Raw genomic sequence first — 21595 nt, 5'->3', positions numbered from 1 at the left:
GCGGGTACCGGGGGCGCGGGGAGGGGCGCGGGCGGTGGCGGGGGGGCCCGTCGGGGCGGGCAGGGCGGGAGGGAGGAGCCAGCGCAGGGGCTGAGCCTGGGCTGCGGGATGGGGCGGCAGTGAGGGTGGGCGGGTGTGCGCCGACGGGGCTTTCGCCCCGCAGCCGAGCCGCGCCGCGTCGAGCCCGGCTCCGCTCCGCTCCGCTCCGCTCCCCGGTGATGCGCAGCGGCCGCAGCCCCTGACCCTACTGCCCGCTGCCATGGCGGCCCCGACCCCCGGGGGTCCGGCGGGGGTCCCGGCGGGGCTGCGGGCCGCCGCCTGGCTGCTGGCGTGCGCCGCGCTGTGCCGGGGCCGCGCCGCCGCCTGCCCGCCGCTGTGCGCCTGCAGCGGCACCACGGTGGACTGCCACGGCTCGGCCCTGCGCGCCGTGCCCCGGAGCATCCCCCGCGGCACCGAGCGCCTGTGAGTACCGCCGGGCTTTGTCCGCCGCCGGTGGGCGTGCGGCGACGAGCGTGCGGGAGCCCGGCGGGGCGCCGGGGCCGAGGGCTTGGCCGAGGGTGTGTGTCCAAAAGCGCTTGGGGAGAGAGTGCCCCGCGGGCCCGCGTGGGCAAGAACCCCGCGGGGGCTGCGGAACGGGCTCAGGAGCCCGTCAGGAGTGTGTGCGGGAGCCCGTCAGGGGATGCGTGTGGAAGAGGCTGTCCGTGGCGGGGGTGTGCAGCAGCCTGTCTGGGGTGTGTGGAAGTGCCCACCGTGTCTGTTAAGGGCGATTTATGTGCAAATGCCCGTGGGGCCAAGGTCGGCCGCCGAAAAGGTGTATGTGCAAGAACCTCGAGGGGTGGGTGATGTGCGGTGTCCCGCTACGCCCGGGGGTTGTGTGTCTGTAAATTCCCGTCCGGGGGATACGTGTGCCGGGGCCTGTTAGGTGAGTTTACATGTATCATCCCCTTCCTGAGGGAGGTGCAGTAGCCCGTCGAGAGGGAGAGCAGGGTGTGTGTGAGAGCCTGTTGGGGCAGGGTGTGTGTGTAACCCTTTCTCTGTGTGAGGGTCGTGCAAGGGGTCCGGCATGTGCAAGATCCCGCGTGAGCCTGTCTTTGTGCAAGTATGTGGAGCGGGGTTGGGATTAGAGCAGTGCCCGAGGGAAAGGGTCGCTCCGGGGCAGCATTTGCCCTCTGGGGCAGCCCAGAGTGGACTGCGTGTGTGGGTCCACCAGCCCCATGGCACCCCCCAGCAGGTGTGTGGCCACCCCTCCAGTGACTTGTCAAAGGGTAGCTACACAGCCACAGGGGTTCTCTGAGGGCTCCTGTTCCCCCAAGCCCCTGCCTGTGCTGGGCACCCCTTTGTCCCCAGGAATCTCTCCTGGGAGTCCTGCACCTCATGTTAGGATCAGGACCCATTGGCCCGGCTCCTCTTGAGACTCCCCCATGGTGTGACCGGCCTTCAGCTGTGCGGATCACCCATCGTGAGCCAGACAGCTCACCCATCCTCTCCAGTCCCCTGTGCCTGCACCTCACTGCTCATCAAATGCCCTGCCACGTCCTCAGGGGTGCTGGCTCTCTTAGCTGGGAAGAGAAGGCTTTTCTCTCAGAGTCATGGTCCAGCTGGCTGTGTGGGTCCCGTGTTACCAGCTGAGCTCCCCCGAGCAGGAGGGGGGCCTCTGCTGCTGTGCCTGGCTGGACAGGTCTGCCTGCCTGAGGTTCTGTGGCTGCAGGGGGCCCCCACCCAGGGAGAGCAGCATGAGCTGAACGTGTCCAACCTGCTGCTGGCAGCAGGTTCCTGGCACGCAGGAGCCCCAGTACAGGCAGGAGAGCAGGGCTGTCCCCAGCCTGTCCCCTCTACTCAGTAGCAGCAGGTGCCCCATCCCAGTAGCTGCAATAGAGCACAGTGGCTGTACCACAGTAGCTGTCTGGCTCTGGGGCCAGGCTGCTTCCACATCCCCCTTGCAGTGCAGGTAAGTATTGAGCTGCTATCTCCTTGGGCAGCAGAGCTGCAGGATATGTTCTAGGACAGGCACACACAGTACTCCTGTCCCTGTGCTGTTTGCAGCTCCTGGAGCGTGACTGTGCCCTTTGCCTGCAGATGGGCAGAGATCCCGCAGGAGAGGACTGCATGCGTGGATTGCAGACAGCCTGGCAGCTGCCAGGGCTGCAGCCAGCATGCAGCTTCAAGAGCTCTGCAGGATACCACTTTGGAGGAGTTTTCTTTTCTCCCACCATAATTATCGTCATACAAATGATTATTACCCAGCGCAGCAACCAGGCTGCTGTGAGTTGCCATTCCATAGACCAAGTTTATGAGGTCTGAGACAGGATCCCCCTTTCTGCTGTGCCCAGGGCAGGGGGAAGGTTTATGCATAGCCTGCACTTTGGAGAGGGGGGGGGGGGGGGGGCCCTTATGGGGGGGTCCTTTCTGCCTCTTGGAGAGCTTAGGGGGGTCTTAGGCATCAGCTGCCCATGCAGCTGGGTGCAGGGCTCTGCGGGAGTGTTGGCATCGAGTCCCCACCTCTGCCTGCTGGGCAGGTGCTCAGCCCTGCTCAGATGAAGCAATGCTGGAGTGAGCTAATGGAGCTAATGGAAACCCTTTTTGGTTTCTCACTGCTGTTCTCGCAGGGCATCTCTCCCATTCTGGTGGTGGGTCCTGCTTGCTGTCTCCTGTTCTGCCTGCACTCACCTGGTCCTCCGTGTCTGTTGCCATTCAGCAGCGTTGGGTTTTCTGGATTTTAATGCAGCTGGCGATGCCGGATCTTCTGTCTGGATTGAGCTAGACATGCTTGCTCTCTCGTGGGTGTTGTCTGCTGGATAACTACTTCCTGCTGTTTTGCACACCCATGCAGGTGCTTGAGGGTGTCTGTGCAGAGCAGGTCTATCTCCCAGCAGTGAAATCCTGCTGTAACAGCTTCTGAGTGAGTTTCAATTCCCTGTAAGCAGGCTGCAACCTTGCAGTCTCCAACTTCTCAGTGTTTGATGGAGCAAGGTCAGCAGGCGGCCACAGGGGAGTCTGCAGCAGGGTCTGTGCTCGGGACTTCCTCTCTCCAGGAATCAGCTCTCTGTGGAAAGTCATCAACCTCTTATCATGCCCTCCACTGCGTGCCTCTTTTCCCAAGCCCTGGGATGCACAGCATGAGCCATGCCAACCTCACCATGCATCCCACAGTGCCAGTGAGCAGTGGTGTCCCTGCTGCTGAATTTCTTGCCTGTTGCATTTCTCACCAGTGCAGTGTTTGGAGCCTCCAGGCATTCTCCAGCCTCCCACCTGGCTGAGCCCCATGGTGGCATGGGTCAAGCGCCTGGACAGGGCAACACTGCTGCTGCAGCCGTGCCTGCTTGGCACTGCCATTGTGGGCACTCAGTCAGCAGCATCCTTGTGACAAGGTTTGTGCTCTGTTGCTTTTGAAATACACCCTTTTCCTTTGAAGAGCAGGGAATTACTTGCCTTGCCGAGTCACTGCACCTTTGGAGAATCACGGGCTGGGGGAAAATTGTCTTGTCTTCTGCTTCACTTTGCCCTGTGATATCTTCCTGGTGGGTGCTGTGCTGTTGATAGAGAGTAAGGGCTGCAGGTGTGTCTAGGATGGACTGTGAGTGATGGCTGCGGGGGGGGGACGGGGACACACACAGGACCCCTCTTCTCTTGTGCCAGGGCACAGCACATTGCTCCCTAAGTCCCTTTTAGTCTGCAGCCCAACATAAATGAGGGTTATGCATCTGCCTTCTGACAGGATCAGGGCTGAGCAAGGTGGGAAGCAGCAAAGTCTCTGGGCACTTTGCACAGATGCCTGTGCTCCTGCCTACACCTCTGGCAAGCACAACAGAGGCCTGAAGGCTTTGTAGGCAGGATGGGGTGCTAATCCTCCAGCAGTACAGTGTTAGCTGCTTCCAGGAGTCCCTCAGGCCTCAGCCACCAGAGAAGAGTTGTGGGAGAAGGTCACTGTTCCCTTCCCCATTTGCTTGCTTTTCTTTCTTCCTTTGAAAGTGTCTCTGAAGAGCAGGCTGCCCTGTTGAGGAGGTGGATAGCTCTCCCCACGCCAGCAGGATCAGTGCAAATTTGCCACTGTTAAATGGCAGCTTCCAGCCCAGCTCTTTGCTTGTAGGGGATGAATTGACTGTGACGGTGTTGCACTCTCTCCTGCTATTGAATTTTTTGGCTGACAACTGAGAATTGCCCCACTTGCCCCTTTTGCCTCCTCTCCAATGAGCTGAACATCCTCCATCTCTCTGAGGGCTATGCTGTGTCCCTCCCCCCATTTGGAAGGCAGCAGCGCTGGGTTTGGGGGTCCGTATCACTGCACCCCTCCTGGCTCTGGCTTTTCCTTTCCAGGGTCCCTGGCCTCAGCATTTAATGGAGCTTCTGTTTGCCTTATTCCCAAACTTTGGGGTTTGCCTGTAGTGAAACGGACCCCATGCAGTCTCTGCCATCCCTGTGTCTGGATTGGTGGAGGGAAGGGGTGCTGAGCTACAGCCTTTGGGTGTGGGAGCACCATGCCAGGGCAGCTGCACCTGAAGCACTCTTGCACACTGCCCAACCATCCCCTGCTAAATTCCAGCAGCAAGCCCTTTTTCAGAGCATGTTTAATCCATTCACCTGCATCTACCTCTCACCAGTTAATCAAAATGTCTTGCAGCAGCCAGGCTGGTGTATCACAGCAGCACTCCTGCATTCCACACCAGTTGTTGGGCTGCTTCTCATTTCAGGGGCTTCAGGCAGGGCAATGCTCGTTCTTCAGAAGCACCTTGAGGAAGTCAACCTCTCCCTTCCCTGAAGTGCCGGGGCAAGTTCTCAGTGAGCAGTCTGGTTGCAGAAGGTCTGCACAGGCTCTGCAGAGCTCTGGAACAGGATGCAGGACCTTTGTCCAGCCAGGGCAGTGCCTGACGGCCCTGCAGCCCTCAGCTCTCAGGACAGCCAGTGCTGGGCACTGGGAGGATGAAGGCTGGCTTGGGAAGGTAGCCTGCCCAGCCCACTGCAGTAGCTTCCTTGGGAGCCTTCCTGGACAGAGGAAATTTGCAATTCTATTCCAATTTCTCCCTTCAGCTACGTCCAAGGCAGATGCTGTCTATATATTGCCATGGTAACGCTGCGTTCTCACTCTCTATGGAATTGCATGCTGGAAAAATATTAGTTTAAAAAACTATGTCGTGTTTGTATTGACTGAAGTGGAGGCTGATAGTGGAGGATCTATTGTCCCCTGGTTGGGAAAAGTCACCAGTAACAGGCAATAAAGCCAGGCAGATTGGCCTCTAGTGACCACTTCTCACCCCACACAGCAATTGCTTCCCTATAAACCCTCCCTGGCTCTGTTTTATTGCATCCTTTAAAACAGATATTTTTGCCTTAAATGTGCTGCCACTTTGGTCCTCCAGAGTGATGCATTGTGCTAACAGCAATTCCTTGCTGTTGAGGCGGGAGCAAGGAAGAGGAATTGCTTCCAGTCTTAATTGTGGGTCTCTCGCATGCACCTTCAAATACTGTTGCTGCTGTGCCCAGAGCCTGCAGCCCCAGGGTGGGCTGGGCATGGTGGCCATGGTGCCAGTGCAGGGCAGCACACACAGAAACAAATAGTCCAGTTACAGAAACAGACTCCTAACAGGACATGCATTTGCTTTGAGTTTCGTTCTCACCTACTTCATTGTCTCCTATCAAAACTCTGGCCGGCAGAAGAGTGAGGCAGCTATAAAAGGCAAATGCATGAGGGACCCCCACTGAGCAGCAGAACCTGCATCCTGGGGGAACAGAAGGGATTTGGGGTACCACCAGGGTGGTGTGGGCAGGGAAAGGGTGTCCTGTCCAGGGAAAGGTGTACAAGCCCATGACCTCTCACTGAAGAGGGGCTTTTCCTGTATCCTTGCTCTGATTTTCTCTCTGGCAGACTGGTGGAGGAGAGTACTGGAGCGGGACGTGCATGTGGACAACCAAGGGAGCCTTTGTCTTGCTTCTGAGTCTTTCATGGTTCCCTGCCCACTCCAGAGGTGCTCAGTGCTGCGGACACATCCTCTTGGTCTTTATTGCTACCGAAATAACCTTTCATAAAACCTGAGAGGCAAGGAGATGTTTCTGTGCGTGTTTTGCTGAAAAGCAGTAAAAACCACAGTTGTGTGTTAGCAAATGGCCTCATCCCAGGGGATGTCAGACCCAGATCACTGCTCCCTGGCAGGCTTCCAGTGCGAGTAGCTCCAAGGCCAGCTCCGGCAGCTGGCCCTGTCCCCACTCAGGGGACAGCCAGGGACAGCAGTGGTAGGAGTGGTGAGGGGAGCAGAGGTTTTCCGGCTGTACAGCACCAGGCTGCCAGTTAGCAATGTGGGCAGTAAGGATAGCCGGGTCCTTGGGGTTGTGGCACTGCTGGAAGTGAGGTGGGATGAGGGGACCTCTCCATGGTGTTGGTATGGGGTTGGCCCAAAGCTGTTCCCTCAGGAATCATCTCAGATCTCCCTGCTGCATTCAGGCTCCGAAGCTGTGCTGACTATCTGCTTCCCCAGCATGCATTTTGGATGCACTTGCTGCTCAAAATAGCAGAGGCAAGTGTCCTATGGGGGAGAGGCTGCTAGAGGAGGAAGATCAGAAAAAGGGAAGATTAATTTTTAAAGCAATGCAGCCAAGGAGCAGCCCTGGGCACCAAGAGTGAGAGAGAGGCAAGCTCCTCGCCCTGGATATTTTTGGGTTGGAGGAAGTCCTACATCCCAAATGGGATGCTCCAGGAGACCCATCTGCCCTGGGATTGAGTATGCACCTATAACTGAGCAGTTCGGATGCACTTGCCCTCTCATCCCTGGTGTGAGCAGCTCCAGTTGGTATAAGCCAAAGAGGTTTTGCTGGGGGAGATGCAAGGTAGAACTCGATTTGATGAATGGTAGAATGAAGCCTGAGGGCTGGGTAGCCTCCCCTGCCCTGGGAAGCAGAGGAGCTACAGAACAGCTCCTCATCAGGCTACTCAGCACAGCATAAAAAGCCAAATTTTGTGAGTATCCAGGAAAATCTGTTCTCTTGGCTGAGTCTCAGTTTCCACATTTGTGAACTAGACATGCCCTGCTACCTTTTCTCTCTCCCCCTGGAGTTCAGGGAGGTTGTTTATTTTTAACCTGAAGGTGGTACACCACAATGCTGTTTGAGTGTAAAGCATTCCCTGACTGCGAGCAGCTAATGGCTGTGGCATGAAAACCCCAGAGAGAAGTTAGAAGAACAGAAAGCCTTCCGGATCCTCACTGTTACTTGCATGATCGATGCTGTTTGTAATGCCTAAAGATCTGTCGTGATGCTAACCTGTTGTAGTACCTCGTAAAAGCCTGCAGAGCCTCCTGTGCTCTGGGGGCCATCGCTGTGCCTGGGGCTGGGTTCCCCTTTGGCTCAGGGCAGTGGTTCTGAGATGAGCCCAAACAGCATACAGCTGCTCTTGGCTCTGCTTGTTGGGCACCTGCAGGCAGCTGGTAGGGGTGGTGCTGGCAAGGCATTCACCCTGTGACGCCCCTAAAGGAACTTCCATGTATCCCTTGGGCACCTTTGCTCTTCTTCAGGGGTCTGGATTGCACAGGGATGGGATGGAAAAGGAAAGGAAGGTGCTGAGACCCTTGTGCAGCTGTGTCAGCCCAGGACATGTGTGACCAGTGTCCCCTCCCTGTGCAGTGGGCAGCAGCACCCTGTAATTCTCTGGTACCTTGGAGAGGATGGAGTTAACACCCAGCTATGGCCATATGGGCTCCAGAGAGCTGGTGAATGTGGTGCTGGTGCTGGAGGGGACCAGCTCTCCCAGGACTGGGAAGGGCCTCTGCCCCACATTTCCTTGTTTGAGCAGCTCAGTGAGCCTGTGCTGGGGCTAAGTTACATTCAAGCAGCTGGGTGAAATCTTGAGAAGACTTGAAAAATGCAATAAAAGTGTAGGATGAAAGGTTGCAGCTGCTCAGTCCCCCAGTGCTGAGCACAGGGGTCAGTCTGGAGTCTAAGCCTCATCCGTGTTTCCATTAGCAGTCCGTGTGATGGGACATGAGCTGCTTATGACAGTTGAAGGTGCCACCAGGCTGGGAGAGATGCAAGAGAGCTGGAGAATGGGCTGAGATTTCAGAGAGGGCTTGGTGAATGGGAGGAATGAGCTGACAGAAAGGAAGTTGTTGCCTGGGGACTTGAGGAAAATGTTTGGTGGGAGGGAATCACCAACAGCACAGATGTGGAATGGGAGCACAAACAGAGCGGGTCCTGCCCCTGCAAGTCAGAGGGGCCCCGGGGGAGAGCTGTGCCCTTGGGGCTGGGGGATTGCTGCAGGGAAGTGGGCTGGGAAAGAGACCTGCACGGGCAAGGGAGCAGCCAGATCTCTGCACCATGGTGGCCTGGGCAGGCAGAGATGGGGTTCATCTGCTGTGGGAGGGGTTCAGGTCAGAGTTTTGTAAATGGTCCTGGAGACAGGAGCAGTGACATGCTGGAATAAAGTAGTGTCAGTCCCTGTCCTTGAAGAAGCAGTGCATGCATCTGCCTGGATTGATGGAGGGTGGCAGAGGTACTGCTGTGGGGTGCATGACCTTCCAGCCTTCATTTCTCTGCTTCCCTGATTATTATCTGGCACTGGCCGGCTCCAGCTGGGGTCAGGGCTCCGGGATGAGGGCTATGGAGCTGCTGGGAGGGGAGCCATGCCCTGGGGGCCAGTGCTCTGAGGCAAGGGCAGGAGCAGCAGAGCAATGAAGACCCATCGACAGAGGAACACATCTCATGGACAATGCACCAGCCTCACTGGGCACCAGGGCAGGGGCAGCCCTTGCAGCAGGCACCACAGGAGCACAGATCCTTTTCCACCAGCCCCTGCAGTCGCTGCCCAGAGCTGTGGGCACCTGCTTTGTACTGGCCCTGATGGGCCAGGGCACATTTTGCCACTGGTAGGTGCAAATGCAGGAATTCATCTCATAGACTTTCCCTGTACGTTCTTAAAAGCAGGATTCTGGGGAGCAGAGCAGTTAGGAATTCTGCCTCAGCGGGAGAGCAGAGCTGAGCCGAGCCACAAGGACAGGAGTCACATGTGTGTGAATAGCTGATGCTTTGCAACAGTGTTGGGATAGTGGGATTGCGCTGTCTGCTCCTTCCCGCTCCTGATAAATCAGTGCCCAGGGAAATATCATTCATGTTGGCTGTATTTAATAAATTAACTCTCAGCACTCGTGCTCTCTGAGGTTGTTACTGAGTTAGTGTAGCTCCAAACCCTGCAAAGGGAAAAGACACATCGGACCCCCTGGGAATGGATAAGCCATCCAAAGCTAGAAACCAAATATAAACCCAGACTATGCAAATCCAGTCTAACGAACCCTGCTGCAGCACAGACATCCCATCTGGGAGTGGGATGATCCACAAGCAATGTAGCAAAGGGACTGATTGTTTTAATGACTTCCCTCTTCCCTGGGAGAAATGGGAGGGGGGTTTCTGAAACTTGAAGGTTGCAAATGAAATTGCTGTCTCTCTATCAGCAGTGTGAGATTTGAGGTGCTGGGGGGGGGGAGGAAGGCAGCCTGAATGAACCTGAGGATGCTTTCTGGTGTTAAATTCTCTGAATTAGTGAGGCAAGAGCACGCCCTGTTTCTGCTTTCAAGTCACAGTCCAGAAATACAACCAATCTGCTGGGCAGTTCCCCAGACACATCAGTCCTTATTGAAGCTCTGCTGTGTGGAACAGGGCAGAGTGTTTTGCTTCACTAGGAAAGGGCATGGAGGCAGTGGGTGAGCAGCTGAGCAGCAGGGATCCGGCTTTCTGGGCACTGCAGACTGTAATTTATCTCCGTGAGGAACTGAAGGGGGTTCAGAGGGGAAAAAAATGTCATGAAGTTAAATGGCAGTGTTGCCTCGGCATCCTTACAAATAAGCTTTACCTGCTGTTCGTTCCCATCTTGGTTGCAAAGGCCATCATTTACCTGAACAAAGGCATGGAAGGATGCTGGGAGCAGTTGTCAGGGAGCACACAGAGCCAGTCCCTGAGGGAGGAGGACTGTCAGGGGGCCCTGAGACACTGCCCCACTTGAGGATTGCCACCAACCCCACTGCTGAAGTTCCCCAAGGATGCTCAGCAAGCATGCAGGGAACAGAGGCTGGGGTGGGCTGTGTGGGCAGCAGACCCCAGGGTAGCTGGTCCTGCCAGTGCCTTGTGGTGCTACAGTCTTTGGGCTGCACTGTCAGAGGACAGAGCTTGGTTTTGGCATGTGCAGGGACTGGCCATGTCTAGTCTATGGCTTCCGTGGCTCTTAGGTGTTTCTTCATGTTTCCATGCTGCTTTGCCTGTGCCCTGCCTCTGGTTAAGGCTCTGGGGTGCTGGTGCTCTGAGGACAGCACCACCTTGGGCTTTGCAGGCTGAGGTGTAAGTCCTGGCTTTCAGGTTGGGCAGTCCTAAATCAAGCCTCTCTGCTCTATCCCTCTGCAGTACTGGAGATGTCTCAACGTCCAGTTACGCACTGTACTGGAATTGTACTCTGGCTACACAGCCAGAGTAATGTTAGGTATGTTTAAAGGAAGGAGTCCTGCTGGGAGCCCTCTCTCACCAGCAGCTCGAATGGGTTCCACTACCTCCAGCTTGGTCTCCAGCGTGGCCCTGGGGATCTTCCAGGCAATCTTCTTTGCCAAGGAACCTTTAGGACATTTGGAGAAAACCACTCTTGAAGCTGTGATTTCTCCCTGCCCTCAGCTGACTCCAGGGCTGTGGTCCGTTAGGAGGTGGACACACAACTACACATACCAAACGACCCCCTTTGTGGTGACAAATGTCCCTAAAACGTGTGATACACCCCAGAGCTTCGTGCCTGGGATTTACAGCCTGACTGACCATGGCTTTTGCTCCCACTGAAAGGGCCAGGTCCGTCTGATTTGGGGGCCCATCCCCGGCAGCCTGCTGTGCTCTCTCCGCGCTGATCGTACTGGAAGCCGCGGGAGTCGTGGGGCGGCAGAGCCCAAGTGTGGGTTTCAGTTTAATCACTGGGGCTGAGGAACCTCTATTCATTCCCGCTTGCATTCATCTGTGTCCTAGTAACGGTGCTCTCCCAACCTCCTTCCCAACACAGGCACACACGGCGGGATAATGGCAGGAGCCCGGCAATCGCGGAGCTGAATAGCGCTGTAATTACGAGGCTATAATGGCGAGCTGGAACTCATTAGCCATTATCAGCCGTTTCAGCAGGACAATGGCAGCACCCCGGGGTGCGCGGCTGCGCTGGCTGCACCCGGTGGCCCTACACGCTGCTCGGCGGCCCCGAGGCCAGCCCGCCGCTGACCTTGGCCCCTCGCACGGCTGCAGAGCCCGGTGGAGGGAAGCTTTGGCTCTGGATGGCAATGATGAGCTGTGTATTCAGCCAGTCATGTGACATGAGGCATTCCTGGTCCCGCTGTCAGGGCTCAGGAAGTTACAGACCCCCCGTGGTGCTGCCCCAGCGCCCCAGCCTGCTCCACGGTGGCACTGTCCTGTCTCTCTCCTTCCCTGGCTCCAGCAGCCCATCCTTCACTGCACTGATTTCTCCTATAGTTTATCTTTTCCTCTCGATTTCTGTGTTTGTGTTCAGTGCGGGCAGTGGGTTTCCAGCATGGGAACCCTCCCTGGGCCCTGCTTTTGCCTAGGCGTCCTCCATCCCCAGCATGTCTTGAGCAGCTTGGCCTTATGGCAAGAAGCAAACGCTGCCGTGCTTTGTGGTGCCAAGCAGGGAGACTGTCTCCTGCAATAGGGGGCTGCACAGAGATCCCCAGCTCTGCAGACCGTGGGCCCCAGGGCTGATGGTCCTGCTTTTCCTACAGTAATCACATCCTGTAATGCAGAAAGCTGACTGCGAGGTGCAAATCTCTGCAGCTTCTGGCTTGATGTATTTTAAAGCAAGATAATCCTAGCAGGAGCTTGCTGGAGAGCTGGGGAAGGTGTAGCCAGCAGACTGGGAGCAGAGGCCCTGCCACGCGTGTGTCCAGCAGTGGGACACATGTCCTGGTGCTTAGCAGAGTCTGGGCAGGACCAAGGCCATGAGGTGGATGTAGGTACCTCTTATTTCCACCAGCAGAATGAGCAAGGAGGGGCAGCCTCTCCTTTCTGGCTGCATTGCCTGTCCCTATGCTCACCCAGGGCTTTTGAATGAGAGAGTGATGCCACAAAGCAGCTTGTCCTGTGCAAGCTTCTCTTGGCAGGTGAAGCCTGAGTGTGGCTTATTCTCCAGGTAGAAGGTGTGAAATGGCTGTGCACTGAACCGGTGTGATGCAAGGATAATGGCAGGAGCCATTATCATGTAAATGTCACTTACATATAAGTGTCTTGCAGCTGGGTATTTGGAGGGATCTTGTTGTTCTGAGGACTTCTGTTTGTTTCTTGTTACTGTTGCCTTCTCTAAACAACTCTGCGTGTTTGGGGTGATTCCTACTAGGTGTTAGCTGCATTTGCAGAACAGGGAGACATGCACCCCAGGGAGGGCATCTGGAATGGGAACAGTGAGGAGCTGGACAGCCCCTGCCTCTTGTTGCCTTATGGTCCCTGAAAGATGACAGCTTACACAGCCACAGCCAGCCAGGCTTCTGTGTGCCCAGCACTGCTTGAGGATGAGGGTCCTCTCTGGAGCCAGGGGCCATTCCTGGTGAGGGGCCACAGAATCGCACCAGCCCCTACTGTCCTTCGGGCCCCGCCTGCCGTTTTTGGTGAGGTGCTGCGGAGGCTCAGTGCCTGGATACCTCCTGAGTGCTTCCCTGCTAATTTCTTCCCCTTCTCTCCGCAGGGAGCTCAATGGCAACAACATAACACGAATCAACAAGAATGACTTTGCTGGGCTGAAGCAGCTCCGTGTCCTGTGAGTTGCTGATGAGGGGCCAGCTGCCCCCACCTTGATGGATATTGTGCTTGGTTTGTGGCCCCTCCTAGGGATACTGGAGTTACTCAGCCTTTTCCCGTGGCCTTCAGCCAGCAGGGCTGGAGGGAATTGTGTTGGGCTGAGCATGGTGGGTTTCCAGCTGGGAGAGAGTGGAAAGAGTCTGGGTTGTGTTGAGGGGATAATGGGAGTGAGGTGCCCTGGATCAAAAGAAGTAATGGGGATACTGGGGACCACTTTTCCAGAAAGCTAACCCCTTCTCTCTGCAGGCAGCTGATGGAAAACCAGATCAGCATGGTGGAGCGTGGGGCATTCGATGACATGAAGGAGCTTGAGCGGCTGTGAGTGTCTGGTCATGGAGGGAGGTTGGTGAGGGACTGCTGGATTTACTTGCAGAGAGCATCCTTTCCTTTTTTCCTTAAACCCTAATGTATCAGTGCTGCCTGACTTGAAACAGTTTCACTTCGGCGTGGCAGTGGTATTTTACAGTTTGGGAAGCACACCTATCTCTATTTCTGTGGATCTTAGAGTCCTTTCTGATGCTTTTGAAGTGAGGAGCAGCTTAAACACAAATGACTTTTGCTGTATCAGCTGTGTCCTGTGTGTTAGCAAGGGAGCTGTAAGTTCTGGTCCAGTACTCAGTAAAATAGCTCAGCAGTTTAAAAATCCCAAGCTGCTCGAGCAAATATGAGGAGCTGAGCGAGCAGCAGGTTAAGAGTGCAGTTAAGCAGCAGTCAGCAGTTAACAGCTTGGAGTCCTCTCTGCATGTAATTACAACATTGTGAGGAGGTCTATTAGTGCCCTGTTGGTTGTCCCTGCCTGGGACTGTGGTGAGCAGGATGGGGGTGTCCGTGCCAGGTGGGATGCCCTGCTCTATTGGCCTCTCTGAGTGAGCCAAAATACCCAGCTCTGCCTGATTCATCCAGCTGGGCTGCAGATGGGGTCACTGCTTTGTACCCCAAACCCTGACCCTGTTCTTCTTTCCCTGCAGGCGGCTGAACCGCAACCAGCTGCACACCCTGCCCGAACTTCTCTTCCAGAACAACCAGGCACTGTCGCGGCTGTAAGTACCTTCTGTGCCCACAGGCTTCCCTGCCCAGCAGTGGTGTGGGCTCACTTGGGGGACTGCCATGGGCTTTGGAGGGGCACTGATGTCTCAGGAGGGTGCTGCTCCTGGGGGATTGTGCTGATGGTTATTGGGATGTTGTCCCAGTGAAGGCTCGGCACGTGGCAGGGGTATGCACCCTATTTCTGTGTGACGTGAGCATGCAGCAAGGTGGGAAATGAGTTGTGACTTGCAGGAGACCTGAGACTGGCAGTGTTAAGTATGTCCTTGTAACACATGGGAGAATGGGATGAGTTGCTGGCAGTCTGGGCTGGGTCTGGCATCGCAGAGTTGAGCTGTGCCTGCGCAGTGTCAGGTGGAGAGGTGCTGTGAGCTCCTCAGCCTCCTTCCTGGGTGTGGATCAGGGACTTTGGAGCAGGGCACCCCTACACACTAGCCCAGGTTCTCATGAAAGGAGCGTGAAAGGGGGTCACATTCTGCCCAGGGGAGCCCCACAGCCCTGCTCAAGAGCTGCCTTTCTGTAGGTGTCTGGAGAAGGAGGGGGAAGCCCTGCCCAGGGCAGATCCAGCCCTTCATGCCTGCTCACATTGCTCTACCTGTCCCCATCCCTGCCTGTCCCTCTGCACCTGCAGAAACAACTCCAGAGACTATCTCTTGCTGTGCAAACCCCAGCTCCACAGATCTCTCTCTCCGCCTCCCTCTGTGCAGCAGCAGGCTGCTTGGGGAGGGCTTCTGGGGTTTTGATAAATATTCTCTGTTCCATATTGGGTTTCCCTTGCCTGGGGCTGTTTTGCTCAGGCAATGGTGCTTTCAGCAGTGCCAGCATTGTTCAAACAAAGTGTTTACAGGCTCTCAGCTATGTCAGGCACCACATACATTGGGAAGGGTGATGTGAGGAGGAGAGGGTGCGTGCCAGACTGGGGCTGGGTGCTCTCCATCACTCAGAGAAGCAGCTTATACCGTGTGGATTGGGGTGGTAGTTGCCAGGACACAAGCTTTCTGCTTGCTGAATCTTGTATCTCCATTGATCAGCTGTGACATGAGGATGCCAGGTCCCTGCTGAGGCAAGGCAGGAATGGATGAAATAACTAAATGTGCTGAGACATTACCAGGACAGGCATGGCTGTGTTAGGGCCAGGCAGCCCTACCTGTGCAGTCAGGCTGTGGCTGAGCCATTTTCTTCCAACAGTGCCAGGGATTCAGTCCCAGAGTCCAGCCTGAGGCACGTAATGAAGGGTTAAAATGCTGTGTGGGTTGCCAGCATGGGATGTGTGAAGTGGTGGACAGGTGCCAAAGATGGGCCTAGGTAATGGCAGCTGATAGCACAGGCGTTCAATTAATTATCAAATGGCATTCGTTGAGCTCAGCTGTGCCATATCCTGGCGCCAGCAAGGGCCCATCCTCCAGCCACCCATTGCATAACAGAAACATGGGCAAGAAAATAATTTTACAAATATTAATGTTTCCTTTTTAATCTTCTCTAGATTTTAATACCAGGCTCTTTCAACAAGCAAACCCTAACAATTCATTGTGGAGATGCAGAAGAGCAGCACGTGTGTCTCATACAGTGTGCCCCTACACAGCCTCCAGGCTCCTGTGGAGCCAGGACTATGCCACGGTGTGCATGGGGCTGTAGATGCCACCAAGGGTTTGAGAGCGCTATGCAGGATGCTCCTTGCAGCCACCTCATGTTCAGCTGCATTTCAGCCTCTTCCTGTTGTTTTACTGCTTACTGCAATGTGGTGGTTATTTCAAACCTTTTCCCTCCCACTCTGTCTTGAAGTGGTTTTCTGGCCATTTCTGCTGTGGCAAACTGCCTGGATACCAGCACCTGAAGCTGTTCTTACTCAATCTGGGGCTATGTGCATGGGCTCAGATTTTGCAGCTCCTTGACTGTAGCTGGTGCCATGTCTTGGGGAGCTTTGATGCATGCTTGGAGCAGAGGGTCCCCGTGATGAGCAGTGGGACTGGGGACGGGACACACCTAGCCACCCTCCAGCCTCCTCTGCAGCACATTCCCCCACACATGTTAATGAGGGCAGGGGTGCAGCATTGGGGTCTGCCTGGAAAGCACATCAGGAGCCAGTGTCCTGCAGATCCTCAAGTTCTGCATTTGTGCAGCAGAGCCCTATATGCCAGAGGACCTGCTGCTCCCTCTCCTCGAGGCTGCCAGTTGCTGAGGTGCTCAGGGATGTTTCGGGGGGATGGCAGGGCAGAGTGGCAAGCCTGAGTGCCTTGTCTAGACACACTTACTGGCTTAGCAGGAGGTGGGATCTGGACCAGTGCTACTCCAGCCAGTGCAGGAGGTCATAAGGACACTCTTAACTTGCTGCAAACCCGGGTCAGGCTACAGGGGTATGAGTCAGTGGGGAACAGGTTTAAGCTAAATTGAAATCAGCTCTCCTTAAAGGAAATTGGAGCCTCCCCACAGGGCTTTGCACTTGTTTAACTGCTGAAATGTATCTGGAGTGGCCCCACGGCTCAGGACTCCCTCCCTGCCCAGAAACAGGCTGGGTCCTGTGGTAGTCCAGGAAAAGAAGGCTCTTACCAGCACTAATTTCTTGCAAGTCCTGATCTCCAGATTACGTCCAGCAAACAGGTTTCCCCTCGACTTGCCGACTGCAGCCACCCATGGCATGCTTCTCAAGTTCTGGAGTCTTTGCTGGGTCCTTATGTCCTCACACCATTTTACTGGGAGGTCTTGAAGTAGCAAAAACTGACTGAATGAGTCAGGTTGAAATCTGTTTAGTTGGAAAATGAGGCTGTCTGGCTGCTGAAGCAGAAAGCCAGGGGTGGATTGCAGGAGCTCCTGGGGGTTGCTTAGATGGGCCCTTGGGTGCTGACCTGGGTGCTCCAGCCTCTTCTAGACACAGTCTTGATGGATCCTTTTCAGCACACAAGTAACAGAAGATGAAGGCAAGTCTGTTGAATTAGAGGTACGTGATAGCCATAGAGCAGTTTCCCACTGTACCTTTCCTACTGAACCTGATGAAAATTTTTCAGGAGCACAAGAGGAGTCCCTCAGGTTGAGGTTGGGATGGAGAGCTCTTTGTCCACCTCCTGAGTGTCAGAGCCTGATCCACGTTGGTGGTACTTTGTGGTCTCCCAGCCTGGCTGGAGCAACAATTACATACATGGAACTTGGCTGTAGAGAGCGTTTGTGCATCAGGATAATGGAAAGGGCTGGAGTTAAACCTGATCCGTCGGGGCTTAAATAAACTGGGGAATGGCAGGAAAAGGCCAGCGGAAAGCAAACCTCAAATGAGGACATGGGGGAGGTGAGATGCCTGGAGAGGAATGTTTTCCCCTTGGAATTTGGGAATATTGAACTGACGCATGCCCAGAGCCCATTTCAGTCTGAGGGAGTGAGGAGGGGGGTCCTTGGCAGTGGGGCCAGGAGGCAGGGGGGACTCCCTGCATGGCCTCCTTTATTTATGTCCCCCACAAGGAGCAGATAACTCATTAAGCAGTCCTGGTGGCTGGAAATGGTGCTGATCTGAGGTTTCGCTGGAGAGCGCCTGACCTCAGTGACCCATTCTCAAACTGGGTTTAATTAAACTGTCAGCACTGGACGGAAGAACAAAGCTTTGTGGGCTCAGGGGGGAAAGCCAGGGTCCCCCAGCAGCTCACTAGGGAAGAGCCCATCTCCTGTGAAGTGGAGAGCTGATAAAAAGATGGATCTTTCCTTCCAGTGAGGATTACCTAGGCAAGAAATTGACCTCTTCTATTGCCGTGGCCAGGCTTGGTCCCCAGTGTGCCATAGCCATCCACATCTTGGCTCAGAATGGTGCTCCTGTACGGCCCTGATGCACACGAGGAGCCAAGGGGATGCCGGTAGACCTTCCTTCACCATCTCTCCCAAGCTGGCAGGAGCTGGGGTTTTTTTGGGTTTCCCAACAGCCCCTAACAGAAAAAGCAAGCAGAGTTTCTCTCTGCTTCCTTGGGAAGAGTGGGGCAGAAGGATGAGAAATGAGTTCTGTAGCACTCTCTCCCTTCTCTGCTCACCTCCCCTTAAAACCTCCTCCTGAAGCTGTTTCTGAGTCCCTTTGGGGGGTTCTGGATGGGGGATGTGAGGAGGAAAGAGGAGTCTGGAATGGCTGTAGCAGCAGGGTGAGGACAGAAATGCTGCGGGCTCACCATCAGGGAGGCAAAGACGTGGGCTGTTCAAATGTGCTAAAGGCAGCCAGGATGGCTATAAATAAGTAGTTTTCTCCAAGGGAAGCTGAGCTGATGCGAGGGAGGAGAGGAGCAGTGGGTGCTTGGCTGTGAGGAGCTCTGGGGAGTTGCTCCTGCAGGAGAGTCACAATCCCGGATGGATGCATCCCCATGGGAGTGGCTGCCCAGTGGTTTCCCTCAACAAAAGCTGCAGTAGCTGCTCCTTGCTCAGGCAGAGTGGGAGCTGAGAGAAAGTGAGCAGAGAGTAGGGGGAAAAAAGTCTTGTCTCCAGAAGGAGGGAGATTTAGGACATGGGCCGCAGACTGGCAGTTTCTGTCGGACCCATGCCAGCAAAAATGGTGAAGGAGATGGTGCCACATCTTCGCTGGCAGCCAAGCCCAGGGGGAAGGGCTGCCGTGCTGCTCTCAGTCCGCAAGGGCAGGGGCTCCCTGGAAACAGCATTAACATCTCAATCAGGGCTGGTGACTTTCTGAGCCGGGGACATGTGAAATGTTGTAGGAGCTGGGGGGATTGTCACGCTCCCACTCCCGTGAGACTCTTCTCCTGCAGCCAGAGCCTGCAGAGGAATAGTGATGCTCTATGGCTGCCTCTGTCTGGGAGCTGACAGAGGGACCAGGGGCTGGTCCAGACCCACCGTGGACCCAGGGGTATTTAAATATTGGGGAGTTTTGAGCTGAGTGGCAAAGAGCACCACAGCTGGGTGTGCTGCCTGGTTAGGAGAGATGATATTATGGTGAACCGTGGGGCAGGTTCTTTGCACCACCCCTGCATTTGGCTAAACCCAGCCTTTAGAAAAGCAGGCAGAGAAAAATGGAGGGCTGCTAAATAACTTGAGAAAATGCAAATGACATCCTTCAAGAAGGAGAGGATCACAACCATGCCAGAGGAAGCTGTGAGCTGAGTAGTAGCAAAACAGGGTGACAAGTGAAAAAGGAGCTGTCAGAGAAAGGAATAACAAAACAGGCCCCGCTCGGATGGGGCTGGCTGCGCGTGGGAGGTGTTGCTTGTGAGACTCTACTAGTGACCGTTCCTCTTTGGGCTGCACCAGGAAAACCCCCAGAGAGGGAAGACAGAGATGGAGAAAAAAATGTGTGCTTGGTGACGGCTGGATCTGTGTTCCCACAGTGGGTAGTCATGCTGGTGCCAGGTGGGAGGTGTGGGTGCCAGGTGGGGACGCTCTCTGGGGAATGAATGTGCCACAGCTTTGCTCCCTCCCCATGTGGGGGACTTGCCTGAGCCCCATTTTCAATTTAGTGGGGGATATTTGGTGCCTGCCTGCTGGTTGGCTCCCTGGAAATGCTGTCACTGTGGTGGGCTGGCTCTGGCTGTGCCCTGGCTCTCCTGTGCCAGACACCTGCCCCCACCTCCCACAGTCATTCCTGTTGGGGCTTTGGTTGAGGTTCACTCTCTCCAGCAAGGTTTTGCTGGTTCTGGAGCTCGGCAAGTGCCCAGGAGCCTGCAGCCGCTGCGTGGGAAGGGGCCTGTGGGCACAGCATTGTGTTTTCATCTCCCCATGCTGCAGCAGGGTTGCTTTGGCTCCCTGGGCACATGCCCCTTTGCTCTTTGCACAGATGCGTATGTGCTGATGTTCTGTGCAGAGGTCTGCGGTCCCAGAGCAAAGCGCCAAGGTCAGAGCAGAGAGCAGCTTTCCTGGAGCAAACCTTCCTGCTTCCCCTTCCCCAGCATCCCTCATTTTTTCCCAGCTCCCCCTCTAGCAGCATCCCCCTCCCCTTGCCGGGTGAGGGCCAAGTGTCCCCGCTGTCACCATGCCCACGTTTTGGACTCCGGGTGCCGTACCCCATCGCGCTCCCCGACAAAGCTCTTTCTGTTGGGGACAGAGCAGGGCTGGGGGGGCCAGGCTGGGATGTGTCCCCCCGAATACCAATGAGGAGGGGCAGCGTGTTTACCCCTGTAGCTGGGGGGAGGGGGAAGCCGCGGGGTCTGTATGCTGCAAGACACCCCCCCACAGCAGCTGGGGGGAAGGGGAAGGGAGGCCTCTCTGCAGCCCCCGGGAACAAAGAGTCAGTGTGGCTCGTGACAGCTCTAAGGAAACGCAGGGAAACAAATGTGCCACTAATAGGTGGGGAGGTTACCTAGGGAAGGATGCTGCCAGGCGGGCGGGCGGCCAGCCCCCTCCCCGGCGGGCTGCCAGGCGCTGAGGGACTGCTCCCGGCACCCCAGCCTTGGAGGGGCTCAGGGGGCTACAGAAGGGCCAAGCTGAGGCAGGCTGATACGTCCTTGTGCTTCTGGCCCTTGGGGACAGCATCCTTACAGATGCCTCTGGGGTTTTGTGCTGGGTGACCCTGCTGGGAAGGAGCACCCTTGTGCAGGGGTGGTGCTCACTGCCTGCTGCTCTCCTCCTTTTTTCTCCATCATTAATGTGCCACAGATCTCAGCTTTTTTGGGGTGGGGGGAGGGCAGTAAGACTCCCTGGGGGATCCTGAGTGCAGACAACCTCAAAGCCTCACAAATTAAACACGTTCTTAAGGTCTCTTTATATTTAAGCACTTCCATAAGCATTTTGGGACTTGACCCTCAGTCTCCAGAGGCACCGGAGTGCTGGGGTGAGGGTAGGAACCATGCCCCAACCTGCAGATGAGCAGCCTCCCGCTTTGCTTCCCACCAGTCTGGGCCCTGTCCCACTGGGGTGGAGGTGCAGCTCCTGCACAGGGATGCCCCAGCTCTGCTCTGTGCCATTATCCTGCCAGCGAGCCAGGGCTGCCAGGAGCGGGCATTGCCAGACGGCTGCTTGGAGATAATCTGCCCTATTCCCTCCGTGCACCCCGTTGTGCTCCTGACGCATGGCCGGCTCCAGTTTTCTGGCTGTTGAGAGGCTTCCAAGGTTTCCCTGGCAATGCACAGGGTCAAGTCCCACTCCCGGGGCTCTCTCCTTGAGCCACTGATTCTGCTGGGCTCACCCTCTGTCTTGTTTTGGGTACAGGCTTGGATTTGGGTTTTGTAATGTTATTAAAGCAAAAGGGGCTGAGTCTGTGGTGAGGTGCAGCTTTCAGCCCCCTGCCCCTTTCAGCAAAGTCCTCCCCTCCACATGGCATCATGCAGAGCATCTCTGTCCAGCTTCCCAGTGGTGCACTGGCAAATGGGAATTCGCAACCCATGGAAAAAGCAATGAAAAATCAAGTCTTCCTAAATCTGAGCTGCACTGCTAATTACACAGCTATTAAAACACAGGAATTATTTATTCTCTGCCTGCCTCACAGCTCATTGCCTGCATTGTCCCACATTCAGCCTTTGGCCACCTTTGGTCCCCTGAAAGAGTTAAAAGAACACTTGGAGGAGCTGATCCCTTTGTCCATCCATTTTGAGCACAGAATAAAGGCATTTCCTTCCTCCTGTTTTCACAGCTCAAATAGCAGAAGGGTTCAAAGTGATATTAAAGAATCGTGAGCAGAATTAGCCTCTGGTAATTTGAGTTCCAGAATGCAGAAGAAAAAAGTCTCATGCAGCGATCTGAGGCTAAGTTATAACTTGGTACCACTGCACGTGCATCCCACAGACGTGTGGATGTGCCGAGCCAGGTAATTAACCTGTGTTTGCTGGTTGATCTTCCTGCGGGTGGG

General features: G+C 55.4%; 1 protein-coding gene across 2 annotated transcripts in view; it reads left to right on the top strand.

The window, feature by feature from the left end:
- Positions 1–259: 259 nt before the first annotated feature.
- Positions 260–21595, top strand: part of SLIT1 (slit guidance ligand 1) — a 60027-nt gene continuing 38691 nt past the window's right edge. For both annotated transcript variants that reach the window (XR_010722274.1, XM_066191081.1), the window contains exons 1-4: positions 260–462; positions 12686–12757; positions 13045–13116; positions 13767–13838. Coding sequence is in view for 1 of the 2 variants with exons in the window: in XM_066191081.1 (XP_066047178.1) it covers positions 260–462; positions 12686–12757; positions 13045–13116; positions 13767–13838 (419 nt within the window). In the remaining variant the exon portion in view is untranslated. The remainder of the gene's footprint in view (positions 463–12685; positions 12758–13044; positions 13117–13766; positions 13839–21595) is intronic.

The sequence above is a fragment of the Chamaea fasciata genome, unplaced genomic scaffold (genome assembly GCF_029207755.1).
Source record: "Chamaea fasciata isolate MVZ Bird 193981 ecotype frontalis unplaced genomic scaffold, bChaFas1.0.hap1 SCAF_9, whole genome shotgun sequence".
Taxonomy (NCBI): Eukaryota; Metazoa; Chordata; class Aves; order Passeriformes; family Sylviidae; genus Chamaea; species Chamaea fasciata.
The sequence above is the reverse complement of the archived record's forward strand: the minus strand, read 5'-3'. Positions and strand labels throughout refer to the sequence as shown.